The sequence below is a fragment of the Chiloscyllium plagiosum genome, chromosome 13 (genome assembly GCF_004010195.1).
Source record: "Chiloscyllium plagiosum isolate BGI_BamShark_2017 chromosome 13, ASM401019v2, whole genome shotgun sequence".
NCBI classification, from domain to species: domain Eukaryota; kingdom Metazoa; phylum Chordata; class Chondrichthyes; order Orectolobiformes; family Hemiscylliidae; genus Chiloscyllium; species Chiloscyllium plagiosum.
In genome coordinates this window covers 35,976,353-35,998,322 of record NC_057722.1, presented here as the reverse complement: position 1 = coordinate 35,998,322, position 21,970 = coordinate 35,976,353, and the positions used below count along the sequence as shown (strand labels likewise).

The window sequence follows — 21,970 nt, the reverse complement described above, 5'->3', positions numbered from 1 at the left end:
CCTAGGCTCAACAACTTCAGCTTCTTTCATCAATAACTTTCCCTCTATCATAAGGTCAGAAGTGAGGGTGTTCACCATCGATTATGCAATGTTCAGCACCATTTGCAACTCCTCAGATAATGAAGCAGTCCATGTCCAAATATAGCAAGATCTGGACAATATACCTAGCAATGACCATCACCAATACGAGACTATCTAATTACCTCAATATTCAATGGTGTTACCATCACTGAATCCCCCACTTTCAACATCCTAAGGGTTTCCATTAACCAGAAACTCAACTGGATTTGCTACATAAACACAGTGTCTACAAGAGCAGGTCAGAGGCTAGGAATACTGCGGTGAGTAACTCATCTCCTTAGTTCCCAAAGTCTAGATTAGAGTGGTGCTGGAAAAGCACAGCAGGTCAGGTAGCATCCGAGGAGCAGGAAAATTAATGTTTCAGGCAAAAGCCCTTCATCAGGAATCCCTGAAGGGCTTTTGCCCGAAACGTTGATTTTCCTACTCCTCGGATGCTGCCTGACTAGCTGTGCTTTTCCAGCACCACTCTAATCTAGACTCTGATCTCCAGCATCTGCAGTCCTCACATTGCCTCCTCAGTTCCCAAAGCCTGGCCAACATCAAGGCACAAATCAGGACTGTGATGGAATACTCCCCACTTGCCTGGATGAGTGCAGCTCCAACAGCACTGAAGAAGCTTGACACTATCCGGGTTAAAGTTGCCTGTTTGATTGGCACAGTATTCACAAGCACCCACTTCCTCCACCTCTGACACTCAGTTGCAGAAGTGAGTACTATCTACAAGATGCATGACAGAAATTCACCAAAGATCCTCAGACACCATCTTCCAAACCCATGGCTACTTTCATCTAGAACAGCAAGGGCAACAGACACATGGGAACACCGCTACCTTCAAACTCCCCTCTGAGCCCCTCACGATCTTGACTTGTCACTGGGTCAAAATCCTGGAATTTCCTCCCTGAGTGGGTCAACTAACAGCAGGTAGACTGCAGTTGGTCAGGAAGGCAGCTCATCACAGGATGGACAAGGTACGTGCAATAAATGCTGGCCAGCCTGTGCTACCCACAACTCACAAATCAATTTTAAAAACTTCCAAATTCCCTCAATATATCACTGGATTGTCAGGCTATATTTTCAGGCTCAAATCCTTGAATGGACCCCAATTTTCTGAATCAGAGCTGAGCGCCATCAACTGAGGAACTGCTAAATACTCAATTTAGTACAGCAGAAACCAGCAAATGACTATGAATTAAAACAGGCAACAGTGATAATAAATTAATAGTGGAAATTGGCACAAGGTCTTATACAATCAATAGTAGGGCATTGGGCATTGTAGAAGAGGGACCTTGGGGTTCAGGTAAATAATTCTTTGAAGTTTGCATCACATAGACTTGGTGATTAAAAATACATTTAGCACATTTGCCTTCATTGCTCAGTCTTTTTGAATATAGGAGTTGGGAAGTCATGTTGAGGATGTACAAGACATTGGTGAGGCCTATTCTGGAGTATTCTGGCCAGTTTTGGTTGCCCGGTTATAAAAAGGATATTATTAAGCTAGAGAGCGCTCAGAACAGATTTACCAGGATGCTACCAGTTATGGAAGATTTGCGTTATAAGAAAGGTTGGAAACACTGGGACATTTTCCACTCAAATTCCAATTTTTTGCATAGGAGGTTGAGAAGTGACTTATAGGTGGTTTATACAATCATGAGGGGTATTGATCAGTTTATGGTAGGTGGCTTTGCCCTAGGATTTCAAGACTAAGGAGCATATTTTTAAGTTGAGAGGAGCGAGATTTAAGAAAAGACATGGAGGCAATTTTTTTTTACACGGGTGGTTACGTGTGGAGTAAACTTCTTGAGGAAGTGGTAGATGCAGGTACAGCTACATTTAAATGAGACTTAGATAAGTAAATGAATAGGTAAAGTTTAGAGGGATATAGGCTAGGAGCAGGCAGGTGGGACTAGTTTAATTTGGCTGGACTGAAGAGTTTGTTTCTGTGCTGTATAATTCTAAGTGACTGAGAAATTCAAGGAGTTACAATTAATGAATTATGTAATAGGCAGTGAATTTACTGAATAAATTGATGTAGCAGCAAGCACCCGTAAATTACTAAGTCAATTCGACAGCTATAATTAGTAAACTTACATTTTAATCATTCTTATAGCTCCATTGAGTAAATAAATGAAGCATAGCAAACCAATATCTTTATATAGAAGCAGCCTTGCGTAAATTAAAAGAAATGGAGCAACAGCAACCACAAACTGATGAGACATATACATGGCATATACCAGTGAAAATTATGTGCGGGATAATGAAAATGTCAGTTATGAAATAACAATACAAATATTAATGCATGGAGAACCTGAATACACTCTGGCCTCTATATATGTGCAGAATCTTGTGACATTTGATCCTGTGATATATGACAAAAATGTAAATTTGTACATACACCTAAAAGCTTGTGCCTTTCAATATTCTTCCTACTGCTCATGAACAAAGAACAAATTTAAACCAAAGAAAAAAAATCCCTTTCCAGCAACTGTGCTAAAATAGAGGGTTAGAAATATAGAGATATTACCCAAAAGATAGTGACAAAAGAAATATGTTTGAAGCTGGTATCGTCAAGAAGAGGCACAAGTCAAATAGTCAAAGAAGGCAAGAGCAAGGAAGAGAACATGAGAAGACTGATTAATTAAACTGCATTTATTTCAATGCAAGAGACCTAACAGGTAAGGCAGATGAACTCAGGGCATGGTTGGAAATGTGGGACTGTGGTATTGTAGCTATTGCAGAAGCATGGCTCAGGGAAGACAGGACTGGCAGCTTAACGTTCCAGTGTATAGATGCTATAGGAAGGATAGAAAGGGGGGAAAGAGAGGAGGGGCATAGCTTTGTTGGTTAGAGATAATATTTTGCCTATACTTCAGATATTTCTGCGAGTACAAAAATAAGAAAGGGATGATTACCTCATTGGGATTGTACTATAGAACTCCAACAGTCCGTGAGAAATTTAGAATTGTAAGGAGATTTCAGATGTCTGCAAGAATAATAGAGTTGTAATGGTAGGGATTTTAACTTTCCAAACATAGTTTGGGACTGCCATAGTATTAAGGCCTTGGATGGGGAGGAATTTAAGTGTGTATAAGACAATGTTTATTCAGTATATGGATAAAGCTACTAGAGAAGGAGCAAAACTTGACCTTCTCTTGGGAAATAAGGCAGGACAAGTGATCGATATATCATGGGGAAGCACGTTGGGGCCAGTACCATAATTCTATTATTTTATTATACTTATGGAAAAGCATAGTCCTAAGCTAAAAGTTAAACTGGAGTAAAGCCAATTTTGGCAGTGTTAGACAAGAACTTTCAACAATTGATTGGGAGTGGCTATTTGCAAGTAAAGGGATATTTGGAAAGTGGGAGGCCTTCAAAAATGAAATGAGAGTTCAGAGACAGTATGTTCCTGTTAGTGTGAAGGGCAAGGCCAGTAGGCGTAGGGAATGCTGGAATCCAGGGAGACCTACATTTGCATGCAAAATTGGTTTGAAGGTAGGAGACAGAGGGTCGTAGTGGAGGGTTGTTTTTCAAACTGGAAGCATGTGACCAGCAGTGTGCTGCAAGGTCAGTTCTGGGTACACTGCTTTTTGTCAATTATACAAATGATTTGAAAGTAAATATAGGTGGTTAGTAAGTTTGCAGATGACACAAAAATTGATGATTTAGTGGACAGTGAAGGTTACCTCAAACTACATCAGGACCTTGATGAGATGGCCAATGAGTGGAAGATGAGTTTAATTTAGATAAACGTGTGGTGTTGCATTTTGGTAAGGCAAATCAGAGCAGGACTTATAACAATGTTATGGTCTCCTCTGGGGTGTATTGCCAAACAGAGATTTTGGGGTGCAGGTTCATAGTTCCTTGAAGATGCAGTCGCAGTAGACTGGATAGTGAAGAGAACGTTTGGTATCTCATAGAATCCATGCTTGCCTTTATTGATCAGTGATTCAATATAGGAGTTCGGATGTCACGTTGTGGCTCTACAGGATGTTGGTTAGGCCACTTTTGGAATATTGTTATAGGAAAGATGTTGTTAAACTTGAAAGGGTGCAGAAAAGATTTATACGGATGTTGTCGAGGTTGGAGGGTTTGAGCTGTAGAGAGAGGCTCAATGGGCTGGGGCTATTTTCTCTAGAGTGTCAGAGACAGAGGGGTAACCTTGTAAGAGGTTTACAAAACCATGAGGGGCACGGATAGAGTGAATAGCCAAGGTCTTTTTCCCAGGGTGGGTGAAATCTTAAATAGAGGGTATAGGTTTAAAATGAGATGGGAAAGATTTAAAAGGGACTGAAGAGGCAACGTTTTTATACAGAGAGTGATGTTTGTAATTAAATTACCTGCCAGAGGAATTGGTGGAAACCAGTACGATTACAACATTTAAAAAGCATCTGGATGGGTACATAAATAGGAAGGGTTTAGCGGGATTTGGTTCAAGTGCTGGGAAATGGGACTAGATTAATTTAAGGCATCTGGTCAACAATGGTGAGTTGGACTGTAGTGTCTATTTCCATGCTATACAACTCAATAACTCTAAATAGAGGAAGGCAAAAAGACAGTAAAAAGCAATGGCTGGAGTTGGGGGAGAAATGAACTTTGCTCAGAGCAAAATATTTTGCACTTAACAGAAGTCCTAATGCATTATTGGCATGGGGACTGACCTACAGTTTAGCAAAATAGGGTGGGGGTCCTACACTTAGCATTATTGCAATTGAATTGTGGAGTTTCACAGCAGGGTGACAGCAAGTTTTTCATCTGATATTATTATTATGGAGGCAGGAACCTGCACATGGCTGAGTAAAAGATATATGGGACTTGCCTGCTTAGATACCAGGAAAACACTATCAGTAATGACAGGGAGAATGTGTAGGTAAGAAAACACATGTTTTGGCAATTTGCATATCTAGCTGTAGTGGGTTCCAATTAATATCTTGACAAAGTAGTATTTAAAATATGACTTTGTACGTGACAAATTCCAGCAACATAAATACAGAAGATTTGTAAGCATTTAAACTTACTTTTAAAAAGGAAATTACATCGCCTAGTACCATGTTAGCTAATTGCTACAGATTTAGTCTCATTAAGCACAAATTCCCATTAAATTGCTACAGAAAAATACTACAGGTTAAAGTCAGTTTTAAAAATTCAATTGTAAAAGCTTGCTGAGGGATTTAAGTGGGAAGATGCAGCCTATGCAAGAAGTGAGAAATACAAACTAAATATATATTGGCATCAATTAGAATACAGCACAAATAACGAACAATAAATTGAATAATTCATTTGAATAGTTCTTCAATTTTGTCTTTATGATTTAGGATTGAACAGATCTAACTAAACTGAAAAAAATCAAAATGTAAAAAGGAATATAACTTGTGCAAAATAATCATTAAGTACAGGAATGAATTTGCCAAATAAATAAAGTTCACAAACAACTTTAACCAAAACATTTGTGATTTTATGCTTACAAACTATTTCCAAAAATAGTTACAATTTATATAGTCTCATCAAAGCAGAATGTCACAAAAGGAATTGTCAATAAATTGTTTTTACTGTTGTTACACAGACATATATAGCAGCTAATTAGCACACGACAATGTCCAATAAACAACTAATAAGTTGAACAAACATCTGTTTTTGGTAGTTTTGGTTAATGGAAGAAAGTTGGTCAGAACACTGGAAAACACATCTCTTCTTCAGATCATGCCACAATATTTTTCATAGCCACCTGAACAGGGAGATGGGTTCTTGGTTGATCAATTTATTCAAAAGCTGACATCTTCACTGCTGCAATAAAATATCATGCGAGGTTATGTACTCAAGTCAAACAACATAACATAAGAATTTGAATTACAACGAGATAGATTTGAATATTCTAATGCTGATTGCAAACATTAATTTTACACCTTGCTGAATCAAGTGCAATTATGATTCTATAGTCTAATTTGATATAACTTTGTCACACTATACTGCATGAAATAAATTAAAATGTATTTTGGAAACCCAATGTAAAATTTGATCTTTGAAGTGTACTGGCATTACCATAACTCACTGAATTGACTTTAAGTGGAAAGAGAATTTGAAAGTGGTAGTGTTATATCAATGGAGTTTAGAAGAATGAGGCAATCTTTTCTGAAACATAAAAGATTGCGAGGGGACTAGATGTTAAGCAAATGTTCCAACCTATGGTAGAGCCTAGTGGACACATTAAAAATAACTAGTCTTCCACTCAAAACAAAAATGAGAAATTCTTTTCATAAATCTATGTAAGTTCTCTTCCCAGAGACCAGTGGAGACTGAATTTTTTTAGGGCAGAGTTAGATTGCTTCTTAATTAATAAGGGCCTTAGAGTGGAGGAGATTGTCAAGTGAAATTGAGGCCATAATCGGATAAGTCATGATTTTATCAAATGGTGCAGCAGGCAAATGTGGCTAAATGGCCTTTTCCTGCTTCTTATATATGTGTGTATGTTTATGTCAGCACTTCACCCCATTGTCAAGTTAGGTCCAGATTTCACACCAAGGCTTAATTTGCACAATAATGTAATGCGCAAACAACAAATAGATAATTTTGATGCTAAGCATAGTGTAATTGTATCATCCTTTGAAGTGCTGAGTGGAGCTGCACTTCAAGGTTTGACTCTTGATAAAATGGAAATATATATGGATTGACTACTACGTATTAGAAAAATGAAACACTGGGGATTATTTTCATCTTTACAGTTCAGGGAGTAAACTGAGAGAGTACATTGCCTGACTGTTATAGAACACATCCAGTTTCCATAGCAGGCAAATAATCTGTTGTTTCTTTACCACCCAAACAATGAAATTAAAAATTATGACAAGGCCCCTCATGGTAGACTCATCCAGAAGATTAAGCTGTATGGGATCCATGGTGACTTAACTGTTTGGATTCAGATTTGGCTTGCCCATAGAAGGTAGAGGGTAGGGTGGGTGTTTTTCTGGCTGGAGGTCCATGACTAGTGATGTTCCGCAAGGGATGTGTACTGGGACCTCTGCTGTTTGTGATAGTATGTAAAAGACTTGGATGAAAATGTAGGTGAATGGATTAGTAAGTTTGCAGACATGGATTGGAGGAGTTGTGGATACAGTCATCAAAGGATACAGTGGGAGAGAGGTCAGTTGCAGATATGGGTGGAGAAAAGGTATATGGAGTTTAATGTGGGTAACTTTTGAGGTGCTGCAGTTTGAGAGATCAATGTTAAGGAAAAGTATGCAATTAATGGCAGGACCCTGAACAGCAATGATGTACAGAGGGAACTTGGGGTTCAAGTCCAAAACTCCGTGAAAGTGGCCACGCAAGTTGATAGGGTGGTAAAGAAGGCATATGGCATGCTTGCCTTTATTGATTGGGGAACTGAGTACAAGAGTCAGGGTGTCATCTTGTAGCTTTATAAGACTTAGGTTAGGCCACATTTGGAGTACTACATTGAATTTTGGTCACCATATTACAGGCAGGATGTGGAGGCTTTGGAGAGGTTGCATTAGAAGTTTACCAGGATGCTGCCTGGATTAGAGGTTGTGAGCTATAAGGGGAGGCTAGAAAAACTCAGGTGTTTTCTTTGCAGTCGTGGAGGCTGAAGGGGGACTTGATAGAAGTCTATAAAATTAGGAGGTGCCTTGATACGGTTGACAGTCAAAACCTTTCTCCCCCCAAGTGTTGAAATATCTAAAACTAGGGGGCATCCATTTAAGGTGAGGGGGAAAAGTTCAAAGGAGATAAGGAGCAAGGTTTCCTTTCATTACAGAGTGGATAAGTCTGAAACATGCTGACAGGGTGTTGGTGGAGGCATATAGAAGGGAATTTAAGGGACTTTTAGATAAGCACATGAATGTGCAAGTATGGAGTGATATGGACGAAGGGCACGCAAAAGGGATCAATTTAATTTGGTGTAATGTTCGGCACAATATCATGGGGCAAAGGGCCTGTTCTTGTGTTGTATGTATGTTCTATGTTCTCCTGCTGTTTCTGCTTGCACCAGTAAGCACAGAGGAGGAAATTATATAGCTTTTATAGTGACAGAATTAGAGTTCAGGAGCAGGGAATGACCTGTACAGTGCTTTGGTGAGACCACACAGAGTACTGCACACCATTTAGATTCTGAGGAAGGATGTCTGGCTATTAGAAGAAGTGGAATGCAGACTTATCAGACAGAAGTTTGGGATGCCAGGACTGACATATGGAGAGATACTGGATCAGTCATGGCAATATTCAATGGAGTCTAGAAGAATGAGCAAAGAGTCTCAGAAATCTACAAGTTTCTAACTTGGAGGATAAATGAAGAGATGATGACTGGGGAGTCCAGAACCAGGGCTCACAGTCTAAAGACAGGGGATAGGCCATTTAGGATTGAGGAGGAGGATAAACATCTTCACCTAGAGTGTGTTGGGCATGTGGAATTCTCTGGCACAAGAAGAAATTGAGGTCAAAACATTGAATATTTTCAAAAAGGAGATAATATTTGGTTCGAAAGGTATGAGGTGAATGTGGGAACAGGGTACTGTGTAGGATGATCAGCCATGATCATTTTGTATGGTGGAGCAGGCTCAAATTGCCTACGCCTGTTTCTGTTTTCTATGTTTGAACATTATTGAAAGCTCCATGATCAATTCCACAGTGTGCCTACCCTGAGCAATTAATTATCAAGTATACTTTAAAAATTTCAGTCACTATTTGTTTTTAAACATGAAATTTTTTAAAAAGGACATTCACAAGTCTAATTAAATTTATAAAAGCCAATACCTTAGTACTTTGGTAACATCAGATTAACAATCTTGCAATAGTATCAATAAAGCTTATTTACACACAAATGTAATCCACTTTACTGTAAATTAGCAATGCACACCTCTTGACTATGTACTATATTAACAAGAAATGGTGCCCTCTGAACAATACAATAGATTAAGTGATATACTTGTGAAAAAGTGACGTTCAGCAAAACAATGGTTGAATTTGGTTTTGGTAGGTACAATAAGCTACCATATACTGGTAATTCAGAAACCCTAATTTATCTTTCAAATTGGCCCAATCCTCTCCTGTAAAAGAGAGTGTAATGTTTGCACACAGTATCCAAAAGCAGATAAAATCACCTTTGTCCGAGAGACAGACAGAGAGAGAGAGACAGAGAGAGAAAGAGATTACTGGTGGGGTGTTTAACCCAAGGGTCACTACACCTCAGGTGATGAGTGAGGTTGAGATGAAGAAGAATTTAACAGTTACCTCAGCTGATGCAGGAATTCGTGATCTGCCTGTATTGCTCGCAAGACAAAGCTTTTCACTGTGCCTTGGTACATGTGACAATAAATTCAATTCAATTTGAACACTGGCTGTTGGCATCATTCTGCATTGAAAACCCAGCCATCCAGCCAACTGAGCTCAAGAAAAGGTTCGGCAGCTTTACTTTTAAAAAAGGCAACAGCCATTTAAAACACAAAACTCTACACTAACAAAACACTTAATGAGGAATTCAAAGAGCTACAATTGCCAATAAACTATATCTAACTTATACGTGTCAAAGTATAGGTTGCATAAAAAGAATGAAAAATAAGAATGAGTTATTTGCATCTTACAAAAAATTATTTATATAGTGATCTATTTTATATGGCACCTGTAACAATACAGTTTCTTCTCTACCTACGTTGCTATCGCATAGGTAGTTTTTACTCTCACCAAAACAAACAAACAAAAAACCCAATCAAAATTAGTACTGTACATAGAATTACCAATTGTAACAACCATTGTCAAAATAGCATTTGTAAAATTGAATAAAATCCCTTATTTTGTATTATTCCCTTGAAAATTGGTCAAAAGATCTCAATTTTATTAAATTCCAAAAGTGCTAATCATCAAGACCTCAATTATTCCTCTTGCATTGCCATGTGGATGGGTGCTCATCCTGAAGATTTCTGAACTTGTTTCCAAAATAAAGCCACCACGTGAACCCAATTACAATGCATAATATAGATTCTACATAGTAGCCATCAGTTGCAGTTGAACAGGAACCACCAAACTTTACACAAAGCTGTGAGAGACAAAAGAAAATTGGAATATTAATGTTTGATTTCTACAGCAGAAGACTGATTTTTTTTGTAATGTTTATCAAATTGGGTGAAAAAACATACATACCATAATACAGATCAAATATGTTTTAGAAAATGTTAGAAAATGAAAACTTACTTCAGAACCAATTGCAGATCCACAACTTTGTTCAGATGCACCAATGCACTTCTTGACTGTAAGTGGGTCCACCAGCCAAAGAGCTAACGTAGCTGGCCAATTTCCAGCAAGATTGGAAACAGTATTCAATAAAGTCATGTATGTTCCTCCAATTGAAGGGTCACTAATTTTAGCATTAAATGCCATGACTGCGACATACATGCTATAGACAGTCACCTAAAGAAAGCATTTAAAAATCATAGTATCACATTGAACATCTTTTAACTGGAACTTCAAAAAAAGTTTCAACTATACTTTCGTCCACAGCTTTGTTTGATGCAAACATTGGAATCACAATTATATGTAATTGTCATCAGTGCCTTAAATTCACTAACTAAAGGCAAACTGGTCAAGAATTGTGAAAATGTGAAATTCAAGAGGTATTCAGAATAAACAAGACAGATTAGATATTACCGAATGACCTGAATAAATTGTGTGAGCTTAAAATGATAGATAAAATTTATTGTATAGTGTGAAGGATTGCACAGAAGGAGGAAAAAGTAGGAAAAAAGTAGTTCCCTCAATGGTGCTAAGGGTATAAAATTTAATGAACAGCATGAAAAAAGTTATTCCAGATTACTCTTTAAAGTATAGAAATGGGACAAGCAGTGATTCATGCCAGGGGTCAATTTATTCCATATCTGAGGCATGTGTTTGAAATTCGAATAGCATTGGCTAAAAGTTTGAGTTGGAGACTCAACTACAAAGACTCCAATATATTGAGAAACCTGGCATCTTTCTGCTACGAGGCACTTATAGCTCTGAAAGGTTCAGGAGAATGTGACTATGAGTTGGGCAGATAAGGGAATCGGCGGGGGGGAGAGAAGAGGGGGAAAAAAAGAGTGCAGGAACCTCGGCCTTCGCAATTGTCCAACAGATTTGAGGTTCATTCAGCTTATTTTAATGAGATTGAAGGGTGGATGAGGTAACTGATCATCACACCATGGAAGAGGAAGCCATTTGAGAGTGAGGAGAGAGGCCGTGAAAAAAGAATTGTTGTGATTGGAGGGAACAGTGTAGTAAAGGAGATATTGACACCATTCTCAGCAGTAAAATGCACAAGTTCAGATAACTGTGTTACCTGTCTGGTGTCAGAGGTCAGGACGTCTGCTCATGACTGGAGAGGAACTTGATGTGGAAGTCTTTGTTGTCAATGCAGGTACCAACAATACAGGCAGGACAAAGGAGCCAGGAGCCAAATTAAGAAACAGAACCTCAAAGGTCATGATCTCTGGTTTATTAGCTAAGCAGTGTGCAAACTGGCATAGGACAAATTAGATTAGGTAAATGAATAGATGCTCAAAGTCTGCTGTGGGAGATGTGTGTTCTCGTTCATGGGCCATTTGTACTACTACTGGAGTTCCTGTCTTCTGCTCCCTTCCCTTCTTAGACAGGGGTGTTACATTGGACAGTTTCTAGACTTCTGGCACTCGGACTGCAATGACTCCTGAAAGATCACCACCAATGCCTCTACTATCTTAACTATTTCTTTAGAACTCCAGAGTGTTATCCATCTGGTCCAGGCAATTTATCCACCTTCAGATGTTTCAGCTTGCACAGCACTTTCTCCTTAGCGATGAGCAGTGTACTCACCTCTGCCCCTGACTCTCTTGAAACTGACGTATTGCTGGTATCTTCCACTGACTAATGCCATGTCCACCCTTGCGTTTCTTATCTTCTAGGTATCTTAAAAAAAAACTTATAAACTTCTGCTTTACTACTAGCTAGCCTGCACATCATTGGACACTACAGGGCAATTCAGCATGGCCAAAAGTTGAATCCACCTAACCTGCACATCTTTGGACTGTGGGAGAAAAGCATAGCTCTTAGAGGAAACCCAAATGAGCAAACTCTACTCAAGGCTGGAATCGAACAAGGGTCCCTGGCGCTGAGGCAGTAGTGACCTCTGAGCCGCCTCCCCTATTATTTATTCTGGAAACTTCATTAACTACTGCTGAGTCATCCCCTCTAACATTTCCTATAATTTTTCATGTAACTGAACTCACCTGCCCAAAATTTAGTTTAAAGCCCTATCCAGGGCCCTAGTTACGCAATTCGCCAAGGCTCTTGTGCCAGCATTCAGGCGAGTCCCATTTCATTGGTACAACTCCCTTTATCTCCAGTACAGATGCCTACCTCCATCCCACAAATTCAAACTTGTTTTTCCAACAATTTTTAAACCATGCATTTATTTCTTTAATCTTTTTGACCCCGTGCCAATTTGCTTGTGGCTCAGATAGTAATCCAAAGATTACCACCTTTTTGGTTCTGTTTTTTAATTTAGCCCCTATCTGCTCATTCCCGCAGAAGAACCTCTTTCCTCTTTTTCTGTGTTGGGGAACTTGATGGGATTAAGTGGAGTCACAGGTAGTTGGATAGTGCTTTCCCTTATTGGTCAGAGTATTGAGTACAGGAGTTGGGAGGTCTTGATACGGCTGTACAGGATTGATTAGACCACTGTTGGAATCTTGCGTGCAATTCTATCGGAAAGATGTTGTGAAACTTGAAAGGGTTCAGAAAAGATTTACAAGAATGCTGCCAGGGTTGGAGGATTTGAGCTATAGGGAGACGCTGAACAGGCTGGGCCTGTTTTACCTGGAGCGTCGCAGGCTGAGGGATGACCTTATAGATGTTTATAAAATCATGAGGGGCATGGATATGATAAATAGACAAAGTCTTTTCCCTGGGATGGGGGAATCCAGAACTTGAGAGTATAGGTTTAGGGTGAAAGGAGAAAGATATATTAAAAAAAAAGAGACACAAGGGGCAACCTTTTCACATAGAGAGTGGTAAGTGTAAGGAATGAGCTGCCAGAGGAAGTGGTGGAGGCTAGTACAATTGCAACATTTAAAAGGCATTTGGATGGGTATATGAATAGGAAGGATTTGAGGGATATGAGCCGGGTGCTGGCAGGTGGGACTAGATTGGGTTGGGATATGGTCGGCATGGTCGGGTTGGATTGAAGGGTCTGTTTACATGGTGTACATCAGGGATCCTAGAGTACATAAGGATGTGGCCTTAAAAAAAGGGGCGGCACAGTGACTCAGTAGTTAGCACTGCTGCCTCACGGCACCAGGGACCCAGGTTAGATTCCTGCCTCAGGCGACTGCCCATATGGAGTTTGCACATTTTGTGTCTGCATGAGTTTCCTCCCACAGTCCAAAGATGTGCAGGTTAGATGAATTGGACATGCTAAATTGCCCATAATGTTGGGTACATTAGTCAGGGGTAAATATCAGGGTAATGGGTGTGGGTGGGTTGCTCTTCGAAGGATCAGTGTGGACCTGTTGGGCCAAATGGCCTGTTTTCATACTGTAGGGAACCTAATCTAATCATTCGTCATCATCTTTCTGGAACAGTTCATATGAATTGGAAGGTAACCCCACTATTTTAAAAAACAGGGAATTACAGACCAGTTAATCTGACATCAGTGGTAGGGTAAATGCTAGAGTCTATTCCAGACAATTTAAAAGCAGGGTACCTAGAAAACAGTGACAGGATTGGAGAGTCAGCATTGATTTACAAAGGAAAATCATGCTTGACAAATCTAGAATTTAGTAGAGTTGACAAGGGAGAACCAGTTGATATGCTTTACTTGAACTTTCATAAGTACTTTTGATAAGGTCCCACCTAACATGTAACATTAAAGCACATTGGATGGGGGTAGTGTACTGACATAGTCAGATAACTGGTTGGCTGACAAGAAACAAAAAGTAGGATGAAACGGGGCTTTTTCTGAGTTTGGTATCACATGGATCAGTTCTCAGAGCCCAGCTATTCACAATATAAAATTAATGATTTTGATGACAGAACTAAATATAATATCAAGTTTGGAGAAGATTTGTAGCCTAGGTTGAGGTTCTGGATGTAAGTTTGCTCACTGAGTTGGAAGGTTCATTTTCAGATATTTCATCACCATACCAGGTGACATCATCAGTGAGCCTTCGGTGAAGCACTAGTGTTATGGCCCACTTTCAATTTAGATGTTAAGTTTTTTGGGGCGTTGGTGATGTCATTTCCTGTTCTTTTTCACAGAGGGTGATAGATGGGATTCAAATTGATGTGTTTGTTGATAAAGTTCCAGCTGGAATGCCATGCTTCTAGAAATTCTCATGTGCGTCTCTGGCTTGGCCTAGCATGGATGTGTTGTCCCAGTCAAAGTGGTGTCCTTCCCCATTTATATGTAAGGATACTAGTGATAGTGGGTTGTGTCTTTTTGTGTGACAAGTTGATATTCATATATCCTGGTGGTTAGCTTTTTGCCTGTTGTCCATTGTAGTGTGTGTTCCACTTCTTGCAAGGTATTTTGTAAATTATGTTCGTTTTGCTTGTTGTCTGTATAGGGTCTTTTCAGTTCATTAGCTGCTATTTTAGTGTTGGTGGATTTGTGGCCTACCATGATGCCAAGAGGTCTGAGTAGTCTTGCAGTCATTTTTGAGATATCTTTGATGTCGGGGAGAGTGACAAGGGTTTCTGGATATGTTTTGTCTGCTTGATTGGGTTTGTTGCTGAGAAATCGGTGGACTGTGTTCATTGGGTACCCATTCTTTTTGAATATGCTGTATAGGTGGTTTTCTTCTGCTCTTTGTAGTTCCTCTATGCTGCAGTGTGTGGTGGCTCGTTGAAGTAACGTTTTAATGCAGCTTTGTTTGTGGGTGTTGGGATGGTTGCTAATGTAGTTCAGTATTTGGCCCATATGTTTGTTTTCCTGGAGATGCTGGTTTGAAGTTCCCCACTGACTGTATGCTGTACTGTGACATCTAGGAATGGCAGTTTGTTGTGGTTTTCCTCCTCTTTTGTGAATTTTACACCTGTAAGGGTATTATTGATGGTCTTGAAGGTTGCCTCTAATTTGTTTCATTTAGTGATGACAAAGGTGTCATCCATGTAGCAGACCCAAAGTTTGGTTTGGATGGTTGGCAGAGCTGTTTGTTAGAGTCTCTGCATTGCTGCCTCTGCTAAGAATCCTGATATCGGAGATCCCATGGGTGTTCCATATGTTTGTCTGTAGGTTAACTTGCATTAGAAAATTAAGGAGGGTGCCGAGATATTTCCTCTTACGGGTAACACTCGAACTAGAGTTCTTTATTTAAAAATCAGGACCTACCAATTTTAAATAGAGATGAGGTGTTTTTCTGTTGAGGGTTGAGTGTCTTTGGAAATCTCTTCTTGAAAAAGTAGTGGAAGCAGGGTCCTTTTTAAGGTTGAGGTAGATAAATTTTTGTTAAGCAAGGGGTGAGAGGTTCAGGTACAGGCAGGAATGTGGTTTTGAGGTTTGAATCAAATCAGCCACAATCTTATTGAATGGTGGAGCAGACTCGAGGGGCTGAACATATTACTCCTGCTCCTAACTTGTATGTTCATATGAAATAGCTTTATTTTACTAATAATTAAAATAGGCCAGAAATATTTCTAATGAACATGTTACTTTGCTCTCCATCTACTTTTTCTATGCTCATTTGTGAAGTTCTTCCAATTTGAACTCCCCATTTGAAATAAAGTAAGCAATAAACTAACTTGAAGTAGCATATAATACAGCTTAACTGGATGACATGATGCACGAGAGGGCAATAAATATGAATTTTCTCTCTTCTTTTGGATAAGGTTAAGATGATTTACAGATTTACCTTCATGCATATCTCTCTAGTGAAACACAGAAGTCATTACATGCGCTAGACCCATACTGACTTTGATTAATGTACAAGCACTGGTTATTAATCTACGTCTAGATAGGAATTGCCTTTGCCTGGATTGAAATGTCAATTCAACTGCTTGTTCAATTGTATTTTGAACTAGGCCTCCTTAAGAAAACCATTAGAAAAACTAACATTTTTACATCAGTTCACAAACGATAACCAAATTCTATTTATAGAATTCAGACCACCAATTGCAGTTAAATCTTTTTCTTTTCAGAAACCCTACAATATGGAAAAAGGCCCTTTGGCCTAACAAGTCCACACCGGCTCTCTGAAGAGTAACCCACCCAGATCCATTCCTCTACTCTATTATCCTATATTCACCCCTGACTAACACACCTAACCTGCACATCTTTGAATTGTGGGAGGAAATCAGAGCACCCAGAATAAATCCACACAGACACTGGACAATGTGCAAACTCCACACAGACAGTCGCCCGAGGCTGAAATCAAACCTGGGTCCCTGGAGTTGAGAGGCAGCAGTGCTAACAACTGACCCACCATACCGACCAATATATGGTAGGAGAGCAACAGAACCATATTGGAACCACAATCTTCAGTTCTAATTTTCTATTCCAAGCCAGGGTACTGCATGTTAGCAACCACTTTGGAAAAAGATGGCAGTAGACACGGCTCTAAGGTTCAGATACTGTCTGAAACAAATTCCACTTGTTCTCAGAAAAGAGAGACACCATTCAATATAAATAAAAATGTATATTTTTCATTCGCAATTCTGGTTCTAAGAACTTAATACTTATACTGAATGCACTTACTCACCTGATGCAAGGCATAACTGAACAGCAGTACTCCATAATAATAAACAGGAAACTCTGTGCCCTGCTTCACTGTAGGAGTCCAAAAAACCAGTAAAGCAAATATCATACCCATAAATAACCTACGAAGAAAGAGATGCAGTCAAGTACTATTTTAATTAAAATCATAAAATTTTGCATACTATTTTGCAGCAAATATAAAAACATTAACAAAATTACATTGCTACTGTAATGGTTCACGAGTCAAAGCCTAGCTTGCACATAACTTTATATTCCATTTCAAACACAAAAATATGTTCAAGTGAATATGCTATAATTATAAACTTAAATTTAGTAGACATGGAATATTCATTTTTAATATGGTGATATATGATTAATTTATTTTACAGAATACATCATGGCTCACTTCCAGAAACATTCTGCAGAAAGATTTGATGCAAAAAGCTAAACCGGACAATGGATTTGGGATTTTCCCTATCTCTTATTGTAAATTTGATCAATGATCTGTCAAATATTCATTCATACCATTTTCACTGACACTACTGAAGAATATCAGGCAAATAACCATAGAAATTCCAGATCAATTTATGTTCCCCCAATAGTGTAAGACGACATATCAATATAAGACTAAAAAAGTATATTACAAGATGTGTTTAATGTCTTGTTTTGTTAGTTATACTAAAAGGCTGTTACTATTCAACAAAAGTATGATTGCTGCCGTAACCATTTGATGAGAATTGTTCATGGTTGAGGAATACTTTGTTCACTCAAGATGTCTGAAACAAATTCACTGGTTCTCAGAAAAGAGACACGCCATTCAATAGAAATAAAAATGTACGTTTCATTAGCAATTCTGATTTTAAGAACTTAATTTTTATTGTTCTATTCTGTCTTTAAGGACTCTAAAACTGTATTTTGGACTGATCTTCAAGTTATCAATCCTTCCGATTGTCAGGAGACTGTGCCAGGTGAGGTTGTGGCCAAGAATCATAATTCAGATCTAGTTACGCATTAAATGTTACAAGAGTTATAGCCTTTTATTCTAAACTTTAATGATAACTAGTTAAGTCTGCAGTTACAATTTATTCTGGTCATTGGTAACCCTTTGACTTTCTGCAATTACCTATGTATTGGGCTGATAAAGACAGACTTCATAGGTGTTTAAGAAAATATTGGTAAGCAATTTGAAATATTCAGAATCATACAAAATTATGATCAATTTCTCTCTCAACACCAAAAATAACAAGCTTTCAAAGAGGCTCGATTAGAATATTTGCAGCAGACCACATTTTTGAGCTGGGAAAGAGATAAAATAATTGTTGTAGCCAATATTCCACAGCATTGCCTTCTGACTCATGAACATTCTTTTAGAACAGTAGGACTAACTATATACAAAATCAGGATGGGGATAGCTGACCGCTTAAATCAGGATATTTTTATTTACTATGTGTCACTATAACATTTGATCACTAGTATAACTCAAGCCTGGTTTACCCAAAATAAAAATTCTTTAAAAAGTTAATTCAAAATGCATTATGGAGAAAAAATGGAAGAGATTTTAAGTCACTCAAATCTCATTCACTTAGAGCAGTGCTTTACAAATACTTTTTTTCATTGTGACTTCATTTTGATCCTCCAGAGGTTAAGATCCTGTATTATTGAAAGATTTGTGAAAAAGATCAATGAGAAAAGATAAATTGGAGCTCCAAAGCAGTCACTGTTGCAGTGGTGTCCACATCAAACTGTAGGCTGGCAATTCATCTGGGGGCCACAACCAACAGTTTAGGAATTCTGCCCACTGCCCTTCTCAATTCAGCAATTTCTAAAAGTCTTAGATTATAAACAACAAAAGGGAACATGTAGTTAACATATTTTCCTCCTTGGGTAATTTATTGAGCCAAAATTGGTTAATGAAGTTTTGCATCTGAATTGTACATTAAAAAATGGTCAACTTTTACTTGATCAAATTTTGCAAAATTTATCCTCTGGCATTTATAGAGTCAGAGTCTTAGAGATGTACAGCATGGAAACAGACCCGTCGGTCCAACCTGTCCATGCCGACCAGCTATCCCAATATCTACCTGCGACTCCACTTTCAAGGAGCTATGAACCTGCACTCCAAGGTCTCTTTGTTCAGCAACACTCCCTAGCATCTAACCATTAAGTGTATAAGTCCTGCTAAGATTGGCTTTCTCAAAATGCAGCACCTCGCATTTATCGGAATTAAACTCCATCTGCCACTTCTCAGTCCATTGGCCCATCTGGTCCAGATCCTGTTGTAATCTGAGGTAACCCTCTTCACTGTCCACTACTCCTCCAATTTTGGTGTCATCTGCAAACTAAAAAAGGAGCAGAAACTGCTTGGACTAAAGAGAAATATTATAGTTTATTATGAAATAGATAGTGATTTAACCATAGGAAATGGGATTGAGTACAGATATGAAATTAGGATGATTTCTAGTACCCACAGAGGGTGATAATGTTTGTAAGCAGCTTCTTGGACTATGTAGGCATCAAATGCAGACACAGAAATGCTTAATGCAAGAAGGATCTTCATCAGATGGGCCAATAGGCTGAGAAGTGGCTGATGGAGTTTAATTTAGATAAATGCGAGGTGCAGGACTTATATACTTAATGGGAAAGCAGGACTTATACACTTAATGGTAACGTCCTAGGGAGTGTTGCTGAACAAAGAGACCTTGGAGTGCAAGTTCATAGTTCCTTGAAAGTGGAGTCACAGGTAGATAGGATAGTGAAGGCGGCATTTGGTATGCTTTCCTTTATTGGTCAGAGTACTGAGTACAGGAGTTGGGGGGGTCACGTTGCAGCTGTACAGGACATTGGTTTGGCCACTGTTGGAATATTGCATGCAATTCTGGTCTCCTTCCTATTGGAAAGATGTTGTGAAACTTGAAAGGGTTCAGAAAAGATGTACAAGGATGTTGCCAGGGTTGAAGAATTTGGCTGAACAGGTTTTCCCTGAAGTGTCGGAGGCTGAGGGGTGATTAGATTAGATTAGATTAGATTAGATTACAGTGTGGAAACAGGCCCTTCGGCCCAACAAGTCCACACCGACCCGCCGAAGCGAAACCCACCCATACCCCTACATTTACCCCTTACCTAATACTACGGGCAATTTAGCATGGCCAATTCACCTGACCCTGCACATCTTTGTGACTGTGGGAGGAAACCGGAGCACCCGGAGGAAACCCACGCAGACACGGGGAGAACGTGCAAACTCCACACAGTTAGTCGCCTGAGGCGGGAATTGAACCCGGGTCTCTGGCGCTGTGAGGCAGCAGTGCTAACCACTGTGCCACCGTGCCGCCCACGATTCTTATAGAATCACGAGGGGCATGGACAAAGTCTTATCCCTGGGGTCAGGGAGTCTAGAACTAGAGAGCATAGGTTTAAGGTGAGAAGGGAAAGATATAAAAGAGACCTAAGGGGCAACTTTTTCGTGCAGAGGGTGGTATGTATATGGAATGAGCTGCCAGGGGAAGTGGTGGAGGCTGGTACAATTGCAACATTTAAAAGGCATCTGGATGGGTATATGAATTGGAAGGGTTTGGAGGGATACGGGCCGGGTGCTGGCAGTGGACCACTTTGGGTTGTGATATGTGGTCAGCGTGGACAAGTTGGACCGAGGGATCCGTTTCTGTGCTGTACATCTCTAGGACTCAATAATTGCTACAGAGGTGTAAAAAGAAACATTTACTATGGTTGTGTAGATTGGAACAATGCGCAGCATAGAACAAAAAACAGTGTACATCAGATCCATTTTCTTCCAAACAGAAAGATACATTACCTAAATGGCATTGTCCAGTAAAAAACATTCAGAGGTTTTCGACCTGCTGTGTATTTACTTATCACAAATGGCAATAATATTTGCAGAGGAACCATAGGCACTGCAAGGAGAGCCAACTGCTCTTTAGGCACACCCAATTCAACCAACTTCAATCCAGTTACTCCATCTGCAGCTGCAAATCCAATCTGTAAATATATATGTTAATTGAAACATAAGATAACTTCCATTGTTTACAAAAATGTTTTCTGCAGATTTAAGATAGAATGCATTGCAAGTTGACAAATGCTAACTGAAAATGAATTTTCCCAAATTAAGCAGTCAATGTGTCAAAGATTTTAGAGGCACAATTTAAGAACTTGATTACAGCTGACCACACAGACATTATGTCACTGCAAAATATTTAATCAACAATTGCTCATATTCTGTTCAGCTTTTTACAAAATTTACCCAGTTGTCTAATGATACCAGTAAATTTGCCATGACAGATCACTCGTCAATCATTATGCAATTTATTATAGACTTAAATTTGCTTGCTAATGATAACATTGAAAAAAACTGCAGACATAATTGATTTTGCAGAAACTTTCATTACAATTTATCAGCCCAACATAATTTCAATAATGGAATATATTGAGGTAAACTTTGATCAAGATCTTGAGATCAGATACATAAATCTTTAATATACTATGTACAGATACAAAACAAGGCCTTTATTCCTAGAGGACTGCAAATACAGTGAGGTAGAAATCATGTTTCAACTGTACAAAGTTCTGGTTAGACTACATCGGGATAGTAGGAATGGACCATTCAGCCCACTGACATCATTGTGTCAATCCATTAGATTAGAGTTGATCATATATATCAATGTCACTTTTTTGACCATCCCTCAATGATATTAATCCCCATAAATCTATTGATTTTTGTATTGAACCTACTCAATGATTGAGGACCCAAGTCCTCTTGAGTACAGAGTTCTGAAGATTCACCACCCTATGTGAAGAAATTTCTCCTCCTCATTCTCTATTTTAATGACCTACCCCATATTCTGAGATTATGTCCCCTAATTTTAGACTCACTAGCCTCACTAAATCTTATCTCCATTCAGAAGAAAGTGAGGTCTGCAGATGCTGGAGATCAGAGCTGGAAATGTGTTGCTGGAAAAGCGCAGCAGGTCAGGCAGCATCCAGGGAACAGGAGAATCGACGTTTCGGGCATAAGCCCTTCTTCAGGAATGAGGAAAGTTTGTCCAGCAGGCTAAGATAAAAGGTAGGGAGGAGGGACTTGGGGGAGGGGCGTCGGAAATGTGATAGGTGGAAAGAGGTCAAGGTGAGGGTGAAAGGTCAGACTGGGGTGGGGGCGGAGAGGGCGGGAAGAAGATTGCA

At 39.1% G+C, this 21,970-nt stretch overlaps 1 protein-coding gene and 1 long non-coding RNA gene across 5 annotated transcripts in view; one reads left to right on the top strand and one right to left on the bottom strand.

The window, feature by feature from the left end:
• Positions 1-21,970, top strand: part of LOC122555919 — a 68,033-nt gene that overhangs the window by 6,015 nt on the left and 40,048 nt on the right. The window contains exon 2 of the long non-coding RNA XR_006313397.1: positions 17,679-17,748. This is a non-coding gene — a long non-coding RNA (uncharacterized LOC122555919). The remainder of the gene's footprint in view (positions 1-17,678; positions 17,749-21,970) is intronic.
• slc33a1 (solute carrier family 33 member 1) overlaps positions 4,473-21,970 on the bottom strand; it is a 49,238-nt gene continuing 31,740 nt past the window's right edge. For 3 of the 4 annotated variants that reach the window (XM_043702184.1, XM_043702186.1, XM_043702187.1), the window contains exons 4-7: positions 20,589-20,773; positions 16,785-16,902; positions 10,273-10,488; positions 9,398-10,117 (exon numbers count right to left, since the gene is read on the bottom strand). In XM_043702184.1, the coding sequence (XP_043558119.1) occupies positions 9,950-10,117; positions 10,273-10,488; positions 16,785-16,902; positions 20,589-20,773 (687 nt within the window). In that variant the 3' untranslated portion in view covers positions 9,398-9,949. Of the gene's footprint in view, positions 5,863-9,397; positions 10,118-10,272; positions 10,489-16,784; positions 16,903-20,588; positions 20,774-21,970 lie in introns of those variants that run through there. The other variant, XM_043702185.1, reaches the window with a different exon arrangement.